General features: G+C 35.2%; 1 protein-coding gene across 1 annotated transcript in view; it reads right to left on the bottom strand.

Annotated features, from left to right (window-relative positions):
- Nucleotides 1-12,557, bottom strand: part of Tmem30a (transmembrane protein 30A) — a 28,944-nt gene that overhangs the window by 3,345 nt on the left and 13,042 nt on the right. Inside the window, exons 3-6 of the mRNA XM_015498868.2 lie at nt 10,683-10,790; nt 6,785-6,872; nt 5,491-5,640; nt 1,744-1,953 (exon numbers count right to left, since the gene is read on the bottom strand). Of these exons, the coding sequence (XP_015354354.1) occupies nt 1,744-1,953; nt 5,491-5,640; nt 6,785-6,872; nt 10,683-10,790 (556 nt within the window). The remainder of the gene's footprint in view (nt 1-1,743; nt 1,954-5,490; nt 5,641-6,784; nt 6,873-10,682; nt 10,791-12,557) is intronic.

The following is a 12,557-nucleotide window of genomic DNA, read 5'->3' as shown; positions in this document are numbered from 1 at the left end:
TTCAAAAGCATCTTTTCAATCAAGTGTCAGGCCCCAACAATTTCTATAGTTTCTGCAACATCCTTGGGCTCCAAATGACAGGCTCAGATCTACTAATTTCTTAAAGTGATCCTAACCTGAGGCAGGAATGATTTTAAATGCTGTTCCTAAACCAATGACCTAGGAACTGGATACAATATCAAATCACCCATGACAATTTTTCTTTCTCTGTGTATCCCAACTCTAAAAAAATGGGTTTCCGCCATAATTCTAACATCCAGTTCCCACCTTATTCCCCCATTTTGATAATGAACCTTTGATGTTTGGCAGGTTCAAATTCCTGTCTTTGCAAACCTACAAGAACCCTGCATTTTTCCTGACAGTTCTATCAGTGTTTGGGACCCTGCTGCTGACTTCCTGAATGCAAATTTTATGTCAGCTAAAAATTTCCATTACTGTGCTCTGCATCAGGCTAACACTGGTATCTGCCCATACTCTTACTAGATCTTTGCGATACTAGTTGTGACAGAGCTATCCATTGGCTATCCTCTCTGAATAACATTCTTCCTACCAGCACCTGAAGTGGGTCTGTGTATTCAAAACTGTTCTTGTGAAAGCCTGGTTTCAAAATATCGGTCACTTTCTGTCCCATGTCACTATCAGGGTCATATTCAGTTGTGTATTCAGGTTTAACAGAGTCTAGGATCCAAATCAATCCTTTTTTGAAATTGGTATAGTTCAATTATTTACTAATCCGTTCTAAACCAAAACTATATACTTATGGCTCACTTAGATTATGAAAATTAAAAATGCAAAAATCAGCAAATATTTAAAACATTAATATCTAGGAAACTTTTCATTCACAGTATATATAAACAATGAGCTATAGAGTAAACAATGTAAGGGCTTTGTTTAGAATAAAAGGAACTTCCCGATATAGCCCCCCTAAAAAAGACTTTGCATCTCCGTAGACATGGCTGTTCTGACTACCTGGGTGAACTAGCTAGGGAATGCAGCTTACTGTGGTGGCTAATGGTAAAGTTATGTCCTTTGAGGATAACACACTGGTTATGAACCCCAACTTTTCTAAGTACTACAGGTGTAACCTCAAGCCAACTATTTAAATACTCTAGGTTCCCATATTCTTGTCTATAACAATCATTCTTGAGATGATACCTAAAACTCTGTTATTGCTTGAATTAAACAAAACAACTCATAGAAAGTATTGAGCATAGTGATGACATATAGTGAGAATGGAATAAATATCAGTACCGAAAGTGAACCTAAGTTATTAATATAGAACAATAGAGCTAATGATAAAAACTATAATACTATGTGTGAACACATCAATAATTATGAGTAATTATTTGATACGAACTAATACATCTGCTGACTTTTAATATCTAAAAATATATATTAAAAGAACCATCAGTACCATCAACACCTATTTAGTAGGTACACCTTTACCTTTTATGTTAAGCTCAGTTAAAGATCTCCCTTGTAAAAATACCTAGCTTATTGAATCAAGAACCTATATTTTAAGTAATTTTACCAAGTGGTACATTTGAAACCTACACTAGGTACATACAAATTTAAGATATTTCTAGAAGATATAAATTAAAAGATACATTCATACGCTTACATACCTGTACAAATGGAGAGACCAAAACCAACCACAAAGTAACAAGATACATAACTGAGATTAGGCTGCACTAGATTCCTTTCATTTTCTATGAATCTTTATACATAACCAAAAAAGGATACTGTACGTGATATTCAAATAGTATCGTCCAGCTGGTAATGTTGGATGTAAATCATTTTTCCTTTCGATAAGACGATACAACTTACGAAAAGTAGGTAATGCAGCAGTACGCATCCAAACAATAAAATCCTCATTTATGAATCCATTATTATCCTCATCTTCGAGATCAAGCTCGTACACTGGTTTAAGCCAGTTTACTGGATGTGTTGTATCTTAAAGAGTGGGGAGAGAAATGGAAAAACAACATATTCTAGCTTATTAAGAGTTTTAATGAAAACTCACACTCCACTAAAATAAAGATGTGCAATACATAATCTGAGTATTTTTCTTCTTTTCAAAGGTATAAATGTATGCTTTTTCTAAGGAAGTCTTTAAAATCTAAAAAGAAACCAATTCATCCAGTAACAACAAAAAATTACAAAGACTTGATTGATATCTTAATTAATAAAGGCAATGCAAAAGGATATTGAGTATATACCAAAAGGCAGATTATTTAGTGAAAAATATGTTATGAAATACTGCAGTGTGAATAAGGAGGCATAAAAACAAAAAAATAAATTTGAATTATAAAAAATGGGGGCTTGTTCAAAACAAACTTTGCCACAGTTTTAAAAGATAACTGAAGTGCTTATAAGAAAACACCAAAGAAATGATTGAAAGTATATATTTCCTTTAGAATTTTAGTACAAAAGAACCGGTACCCAACTTGGTATGAAGTTGAGGAAAAATATATTCTTTTGAAAGCATACACTTATAAAAAATTCTGAAGACAGAAAATTTAAGGGGTTTAAATTAAAACTCCAGAGTTTAATTTTTTCTTACATTTTCTATTTGAAAAATGTATTTAAAAGTCCAACAATTTTTTAATATAAATTATGACTCTCAAATCTATTCCTATCACTTTATTATTAAAGTGATGGTAGCATACACTTAGAGAAGGAAGGCAGCTCAAGGCAAGAGAGCACCAAAGAGAAGATGTGTCCAAAGAATATATTAGGATGTGTTGGGAGGTCAGGAGTCTGCCCCCCACCCCTTCCTACCTTATCCTGTTAACTCTTTAGATCTTTTGTCTTAACTCTCAGGCTACTGAGTTCCTTTAGGGCAACAAGGTGGGCTGTTTTCAGAACAACTAACTTGACTAGAACAGAGTAAACTGGGAATGTATCTCTATGACCAATCTTAGACCCTGAAAAACTGCAGGAAGTACAATGAAATTTGAAAAAATTAAAACATCAATCCACTGTAGATAGGGCAAACTGGATGGATGGTGGAATCAGTAGAGTGGATACCAGTTTCTACAGTCCTGACCCCACTACCATATAATAAGCTTCCTATTACAGAGCTAATGCAAGACTCTAGCCTTATTGTCTTAGAACAGGCAGGAGCTAAATAATCTTGTTCAGCCTTCCTAATTACCCTGCAAGGAAAGGGTCAGAACATAAAAACACCTGAGAAAACAAAGTACCTAAAGACCCTGCTGCTCCTGCATTGTTTTACCATTTAAAGCAGACTTGAACAGGTGAGGGATGGGTCCTGGTCTTCAGACAAAACTCCCTAAGTCTTGTGTCTGGTTTTAGGACTAGGGCACAGAAAAAATCTTAGAACTTGGGGAAGATAACTAGGGTATATCTGCTTTTTTTTTTTTTTATCTCCTCCCTCTCCAATCCCAACATATCCTGTTCCTATTTCCATACTGCAGTAACCCCTTTTCCAAAGAGCAAGAATGAGAAGCATAATACATGTCCTTCATAAACATGATCCCACACAAGCACAATCAATACATTGAGTTAAAAAAAAAAAAGTATGTGCTGCTCTACTGAGCCTACTTTATAAGGGGTTCTAGTTCATTCAAGGCTCAGGCTTAAGATGAACAACCAGATTAGAGAAAGGTGAAAGGTGTAAATAACTCAAGAGAAAACCATCCTGACTCCAGAATTGATTCTCAGGTGGGTAATTTTGCCACTAGTAGACATCTGGTAATTTCTAGAGACAATAAAATGTGGGAGTTGTCATAATTAGGGTAGGCAAGGAATGCTGCTAAATATAATGCACATAACAGCTCTCCAAAGATAGGAGGCAGTTCCAATTGTGGACTGTGTCTTGGTTGAACCTTGTTCTAGAGCCTCTCCTGCTCCCATGCTGAGGAACAACTCTCACAAAGACAATTGCTCTCTTTCACCACTCTCCTATCCTTAATGGTCAGGAAATCCACCTTGAGATATAACTCCTAGTTTTGCTGCATTTTTGGCTTTCTCTCCAGCCCCCCTCTTCTTCCTCTTACCTGGGCTAGCAGGGAGGCTGGCAGAGGTCAGGCCAGATTCCCCCAAAACTTAAATGGAATGCTGTCAACATCCACCTCATAACCTTTGTTCAATGGGAAACAATAAGGTTCCTAAAAAGGATGAAGTTAAGAGCGAAAGTAGGAGTAGGAGGATGGGGATAATTAAAATAATTCATCTTAAATTTTAATAATAATAATAATAATAATAGAATAGTGCTGGGAAGCTAGTAATGCTACAGAAACATAGGATTTAGAGCCCTAACTAGGAAAAGACCTTGGTATTAAAATCTGAAGAGAAAGAATGGACTTGACCAGGCAATGATCACCACCCAGCCCCTGCTTGAAATCTACTTTAGTTAATTCCAGGAGGAAATAGAAGGCATGAAGGTAGGGAGCTTCTCAGCAAAGCTGGCTTCAGCTTGCATAATCTCACCTATCTACCCCAGCTAAGGAGTTCCAGATTAGGAGTTTAAAAACAGGTGGCACCTAGAACGTCATTCAGGAGAAGGGAACTCATTCCAGATTCCCAGAGAACTTCTAGCTCAGATCTAGAGTACCCAGGGCTTCAGCTGGGCTTCTCTGGTCAACCAGTAGTCACATGGTCAGTCCTGCTGCCTTGACCCCATCTCCAGGAGGGGCTATAGCCAGAGGGAGTACAGGCAGCCCAGCCCTCATTTCTTTTGAGGCACTGTTCAGCAGACAGGGAAAAGAGGGCCCTTGTGTTCTAGGAGGGATCTGGTGGGGACAGCATTTCTACTGGGCTGGACACAATGCAGGGGCTTCAAGACAGCAGAACCATTCCTATGGGAGCTGTAAGCCCCTAGAATTGCTCCACAGCCTGTCTTGATTTCCCTTGGATCTCATCTGCTCCTGAACTGCACCTGTCAGCTGGGATTTCTCTACCACACAGCAGTTTGTGCCAAAATTCACTCATATTCATATTAAAATAAGTTAATTTAATTTTAATAATACATTTTATTTAACCCTATATGCCCATATTACCATTTTAGCACGTAATAATATGTAAAAGTGTGCCAAAATTCATACTCATACTCCCTGGTGGTTCCAGCTTCACTCCTCTTCTTGAGGTCCCAAGAGAGCTCTTGCTTTGATGCCTTGATCCCCCCATTTCTTACTCTCCCCAGGTGAAATAACACCCTGGGTTCACTCAGCTGGATGTGTTTAGAGAAGGTAGAATTCTCAGGATCCTTAGCTGAGCAGTGAAGGTCAGCATCTCAAAGCTGGAGAGTCTAACAGGGGCAGAGAGAGGAGTAGGCAGGCAGGTACAAGGTGAATGTCTTCCTCAAATATGGAACCCTTCTCACGCATCTAGGCACTCAGCCACAGCTGGAAGCGGCCTCTCACCCGGTGCCTGCCAGCGTGGGCTTCCCGGGTGGGGGAGTCAAGGGCAGGCCAGCAGAGTGAGTTTTTTTTTTTTTTTTTTAAGGGAATATTAGTAATGTTTTACCTTTAAATCGTTCTTTCAGGCTTTCCGTTCCAGGAGGATTTCTGAATTTCACATTTTTATCCGTCCACCAAGCAATACCTCTCCTTTTCAAAGGAATGAGCATAAGTGTAGGATCAGATTCATTGGCGACCAGAAACAATTCTAATGTGTCTACATAAGAAAAGGAAAATATTACTAATATCTACTAAAAATTCATAGCACTAAAACTCTATAGCCCTTGCTTTATTTTACAAGAAATGAGGATTTGGTATTTGCTTCCAAATGTGAGTGTGACAGAGAAGACATAGGATTCACATTTACTCTATTCAGATGTGAGTTAACTATAGCAATTTGTAAGTCCAGAGGGACTTCTTTCCTCAATGCAAATACACTTTCCTATATGACAGGCTGCCTAGCTCACATAAGATCAAGTGTTTTAATATTAACCCAAATAAAACTGCAAGGTAAATTTGCCTCTCTTCCTTTCAATAACACATTCTTAATACTCCAGGCTTAACTATTTCTATTATCTGTACATGGTGACCACTAGGCATGAATTGCTACTGAGCCCTTGAAATATGGTTAGTATATATAAATATGTTCAGTAAGAATATAATGTATGTCAGATATCAAGGACTTACTAAAAATATATACATAAAATATCTCAAACACTTTTACATATTATCACATGCTAAAATAACATGGGCGTATAAGGTTAAATAAAATGTATTATTAAAATTAAATTCACTTATTTCACTTGAGGATTTCCAATGTGACTGCTAAAAGCTTAAAATTACCTACATGGCCCACATTTAAGGTTCACATTACATTTCTATCAGACAGGGCTGCTCTAAATGATCAACTGTATCCCCCGACTTTTTTTTTTTTAGTTGTTGATGAACCTTTATTTTATTCCTTTATTATATGTGGTGCTGAAACTCAAACCCACTGCTTCACACATCCTAGGCAAGTGCTGTACCACTGAGCCACAACCCCAGCACTCTGTCTCCCTTTTAATGGAATAATTAAAGTCAGTGCGAATGGCAGTTTGACTTTTGTAGTATACAAAATAGGAAGATTAGAAAAATATCTCTGCTTCTTTCTTCTCAGAGAAAGAAATCTAGTCTTACATAAGAATGCTCAAAAGGAAGTCACAAAGCATTATAAACTCCATTTATGACCTGAGTATTTAGCTTAAAGCTAAATTTCTCAATTTCATTCACATTTACTACACTAACAAATTGGTAATAAGGTTATACAAACTGTCCTAATTATATATGCCTCTATCTATATTTATGTTTGTATCATATCATACCATTAAACATGCTGTTAGCAATAGCTCCACAAGGAGCAATTGGTTTGTCTTCATTTCTTCGATAAGGCTCACATTCCTTACTGGGATTCTGGTTTTTAGGAGGAAAAAAAGAGAGAAATTATCACCTATGCCTCTGGAAGAACTATGAGCTATCCCTGGTTAATGATTAAAAATTCAATCCATGCATGTTTCTTACTTGTAATACATATAAAATGAATCTGAAATGAAAAAAGTTATAAATAACACCACACTTAAAGACTCAAACTATTCTACCACCTTTTTAATGAAACATTTACTTGCATATATTGTTATATATACTTATCAAATTAGCATATTTTCAAAGCAACATAGAAACCATAAGCATAAAGAGTTTTCTGCCTAAGGAAAAAAATTAAGAAATTGTCTATTGTCAATCCAAGTTGTGATATAAAATTATGAGAATCTTAAACTGGAAGCAAAAGGAATAGACATTCTAGTTTCTTAGACAAGTTCCTTGATTAAACTAAGTTTCACTTATAAAATGAACATGTCCAATTATTTCAAATCTTATAATTTGGGATTGAATACAATGTCTAATGAAAGAAGGAAGGAAGAAGTGAGTTTAATGCAGATTCCCAGAATACAATGATCTTTAATTTGTGTATCCAGGTGTAAGAAAAATGAAAATGCTGGCAGGTAGAACATTTGCCTGTCTTCCAGACTGGATTTTGACCTAGTTTCATCCTCAAGGAGATGAGGCAATTACAGGGTTAAACTAAGTCTAAGGTTAGACAAATGCCTGAGTTGTTCTGGGACTCTCAGGCAACATTAAACCATGTCTCAAGCATGTAACAGACCAAAATAATCCCAATTTGAAACTAATGAGACCCGAGTTAGACCTCTTCCATTATCTACTAACCTTGACTTATATCTGCATTCTCTATGTCTAGACTAGTAAAAGCACTATGTGAGAAGGAAACGTGATTGGGATCTCATAAGATTTCAATATTTGACTTCTCAGTTCTTTGGTCCCTGAGCCATCTTTATTGAGAAAGTTTGTGGTCCAAGACCATGAAGACAGACAACATTTATAACTGGCCTATTTCTTTCTGAACATTTTAATGAAAACTATATAGGTTATTAAACATAAATAAACTCATAATAGGGCAAATGTATTCTAGCTGCTAAATTCTTAGAAAATTTTAAAAGAAAAAAAAATATTATTTACTGCCTGTGTGTCAGATACTGAGCTAAGGAATGTTAGGTATATGGCAGTAACTGGCTTAGAAAAACAATTTAATGAGTCCCTAATATACACCATATATAGGCTAGGTTATCAAAAAAAAATATATCCCTGCTTTTAAACAATTCAGAATGTAACAGAGAGAAAACATACTCTTACACAACCGAGTATAATTTAAAATAAAAGCCACAATAAAGATGTCTATTTTCGTTCAATATTTATTAAATGCTTTCCATGCACTAAGCCAGATGTTTGGAACATGGTAATTAAAGAAAGCCATGTTCCCTACTCTCATGAGTTTACAGTGTAGTTAGGAAAACAGGTAATAAATTTATTAAGTAAACAAATTCATCATTACAAATTGTAATAAATGTTATGAAGAGACTATGTGAGTGAATAACCAAGATAGAGTAGGAGGGGGGAAAAACTTATTTCTGGAGGAAGTAACATATAAGATAACACCTAAAATAATGGGCTCCAACTATATGAAGAGCAGGCAGAAGACAGTTTAAATGTTAAACTGATTTCTGGAGGAAGTAACATATAAGATAACACCTAAAATAATGGGCTCCAACTATATGAAGAGCAGGCAGAAGACAAAAAATAAAATATTCTTAAGAAAAAACTGATAGCAGATAAAGGTGAATATAGCTAGTTAGCAGAGAGAAAAATACTATATGATGAAACTGGAAGATTACACATAGCTCAGATCATCCTGAGATTTTACTTCAAGTGCTAATAAACCCTTACAAGATTTTAAGTAGGGAAGTGATATTTACATTTTCAAAAAATCACTATAGCTGCTTTGAGGAGAATGACCTGGAAAGGACGGGCAAGACTGGATGATGGGAGACATCTAACCAAAGCAAAAAGTGACGATGTTTTGGACCAAAACATGAATAAGGTAAATATCTAAAGAAGATATTTTGAATCAAAGGGCACTTAGGAAAAATATAGGTCATGAAATGAGCAATCCTTCAAAGGTAGTGTAAAAACATCATTCTAGGCAAATGAAATGATAAATTATGAGAGGCAGATTACTCATGTCACAAGCACAGTTAGGGAATGGCAAACAAGGCCCAGGCCAGTCAGGCCAAAGATGTATTAAAGATAATTAGTAAAACTGATGTGGTAGACTAATGTCAGATTGTGAAAAGCCTTACATGCAACGTCAAGTAACTTGGACTTCAATGTGATATTCATAATATTCATAAGATTTCTGAAAGTTTTCTAGTCCAAGGATTAAAAAATGACAGCCCACAGGCAAAACCAGCCTACCACTCATTTTTATAAATAACATTTTATTAGAACATACTATATCCACTCACTTAGGAACTGTCTATGGCTGCTTCATTCTACATTGGTAGAGTTGAATAGATGCAACAGAGACAATATGACCTACTAAGCCAAAAATATTTATTATATTGCCCTCCACAGAAAAAGTTCATCAATCCTTATTCTAAAATCTTTCTTGAGATTTGTAAGAAAAGACTAAAAAGTTTCAGCTTCCTTTTCTCTCAATGAGGATCATGTGTATCTAAATAAAATAATTATAAAAAAGAAAAATTAACAAGAAAATTTTAAATCAACCATCATTCCTGATTCTTTGAATGGACCCATTCTATAATACCAAATGACAAATTTGGAAAGGTCTAGGAATTTGATATGTCTCAAAGTACATCATCTGCTCTGGATTTGAGACCTAAAAATTGGATTCCGTGGAGTAAATAGAATACAATGAATTGTAAAATATTATAGTTAACCAGAATGCCTTGCATACCAGGAATCTCTAGATAGACTTTTATTTCTTAAATCCCACATAGAAACCAGCAATAAAACCAAATAGGATAAGGCAGCTATAAATTTGCCAGGTCCATTCTGCTAACAACATAGTCCTAGACTGAACTCTAAAAGATTTACCAACTAAAACACTTTGAGCTTCTGAATGTTTGCTGCATTGACAACAATAACATAAAATACTGAGGCACAAACCACTACTATGCAAAAGTTGAGCAGTCAAGAAACTACAATCCTCTAGTCCAGTTTCCCAAATAAGCCAAGGCATCAGAAGGGGAGCTTATTAAAAAATAGATATTCTAGAGCTCTACCCCTGAAGACACTGATATAATTTCTGGAAAATTCTGAAATCTGTATTTTCAAAAAGCTCCATAGAGCTTTTCAGTACTCAAAAACTCCACAGTTTTTCAGTAGCCTACCTTCTGGATTTTACTGCTCAGGCTTCCAACAAATTAAAAAATGGAGAGTACCTATATTTAACTTTAAAACACAATCTCAGAAATTAAAAGCCTTTTTTGTGCAATCCCCTACTTAGCATAATAATTAATAATGAGCAAACCCAAACAGAACACATTTATACATCCAGAATGCTAGGTTCATCAAAATTCTATTACAAACAGTTTAATAAAGCCAAACTCCCAATGATTACTAGAAACGGGCAGGTAGTAATGTGTCCTCTGGCTGTAAGAAGTCATGAAGCTATACAAATTCCAGGAAAAAAAAAGTATTGTAACTAAAAACCCTCACTGTATAAACCAGAAATGACAAATAACACTTTAAATTTCATCCTAACATTAAATACTTAACATTTGTAACTGAATGATTACCGTATGCTATTACTGCAGATACCACATTTTCATATTTCACCATTTTACTTACAAGCAAAGCACTGCGATCTCCATTTAGTTGACTATCATCTCGAGATTTCACATAACGACGATGATTTTGATAGAAATTAGACAGTCCATAATACATGAACACATTGCCCTAGAGAAAGGAGAGGGAAAAATGTTTTCAAAAGGTAAGTAATTTGAACTTTACTAGTTTACAATTTGTGATAATGGGTCTGGGTAAATTCTATAAGTACTTAGCAATTTAAAATGGTTGAAGAAGGTATAATACAAAAACCCAAAAGTAAACTTTCAAACTATCCTTAAATACTTCAAAAAAGTACCATTTACATTTAAAAATAACACTGTAGAACTCTATTAGCCTATCCTGGGTGACTTTTCATCTAAAATTTTCTAATTTATATTTGTACAGTTACAAAATGACCAAGAATGGCATATCAGAATGCAAAAGACAGACACACACAGACACACACACACACACACACACATATCCAGACTGGTCTTCACCCAATTGGCATCAACTTTTCTGAGAAATAATGGTCAAACTTTCATTTATTATCTAAGCAAATAAATTCTGAACTGAATAAAGCTATAAAATTTCTCAATAGGACAGTATAAAATATTAAAAATAAATTAGTAATTAGAGTATTTTAGACAAGGAGTCACTTGACAATAATCAAGAAAAGAACTATAATACATTTAGTGGAGCCAACTTCAAAATAACTTGGCAAAGAATTTTCTATCAAAATTACATCACAGAAACAGGAACAGGACAAATGTGCCTTTTGTGGGGGGAAAAAGAGTATCATCTCAAGAATTAGTATAGTAATTTCAATTTATAAATTAAAAAGGAGAGCATTTCAATGAATACTAAGACAAAGTAACCTACTTTAAGTTTCCTAAAAAGGATTTTAGTCCAATTCAAATTTTATAAAGAAACAAAGAACCTACAAAAGACTGAATCTGAGGCTGATCATGTTTGCAGAAGAGAAATTCTGAAATAGGTTTTTATAAATGAGGGAGCTTCTAAATCATTTCAAGTTTCATTTCTTCAATTCTGCCTATTCTGACAAAAGCAAATATATTGTATCTTTATAGTTTGCTCATCTAGTTGAAAGACTAGACTTTTAAAGATACATTAAATTTATATGTTATTTCTGTGGAAATAAAATTAAATAATTAAATTAAGTTTTCATGGTTTTTTCAAAGGCAGCATTTATCCTGTGCTCCATCTCAGCACAAGAGTAACTATAACCACTAGGTGGCAACAATCTTTTTTTTTTTTTATTAGTTGTTCAAAACATTACAATGATCTTGACATATCATATATCATGCATTTGATTCAAATGGGGTATGAATTCTTATTTTTCCCACATGTACAGATTGCAGGATCACACTGGTTATACAGCCACGTTTATACATACTGCCATACTAGTGTCTATTGTATTCTGCTGCCCTTCCTATCCCCTTCCTATCCCCCCTCCCCTCCCCTCCCATCATCTCTCTCTACTCCATCTACTGTAACTCATTTCTCTCTCTTTTTTTTCCCTTCCCCCTCACATCCTCTTATATGTAATTTTGTATAACAATGAGGGTCTCTTTCCATCTTCCATGCAATTCCCCTTCTCTCTCCCATTCCCTCCACCTCTCGTCCCTGTTTAATGGTAATCTTCTTCTCATAATCTTCCTCCCTGCTCTGTTTTGAGTCGCCCCCCCTTATATCAAAAAAGACATTCGGCATTTGTTTTTTAGGGATTGGCTAACTTCACTTAGCATAATCTGTTCTAATGCCATCCATTTCCCTGCAATTGCCATAATTTTGTTATTTTTTAGTGCTGAGTAATATTCCATTGTGTATAAATGCCACATTTTTTTTTTATCCATTAATCTATTGAAGGGCATC

The sequence above is a fragment of the Marmota marmota genome, unplaced genomic scaffold (genome assembly GCF_001458135.2).
Source record: "Marmota marmota marmota unplaced genomic scaffold, marMar, whole genome shotgun sequence".
NCBI classification, from domain to species: Eukaryota; Metazoa; Chordata; class Mammalia; order Rodentia; family Sciuridae; genus Marmota; species Marmota marmota.
The sequence above is the reverse complement of the archived record's forward strand: the minus strand, read 5'-3'. Positions and strand labels throughout refer to the sequence as shown.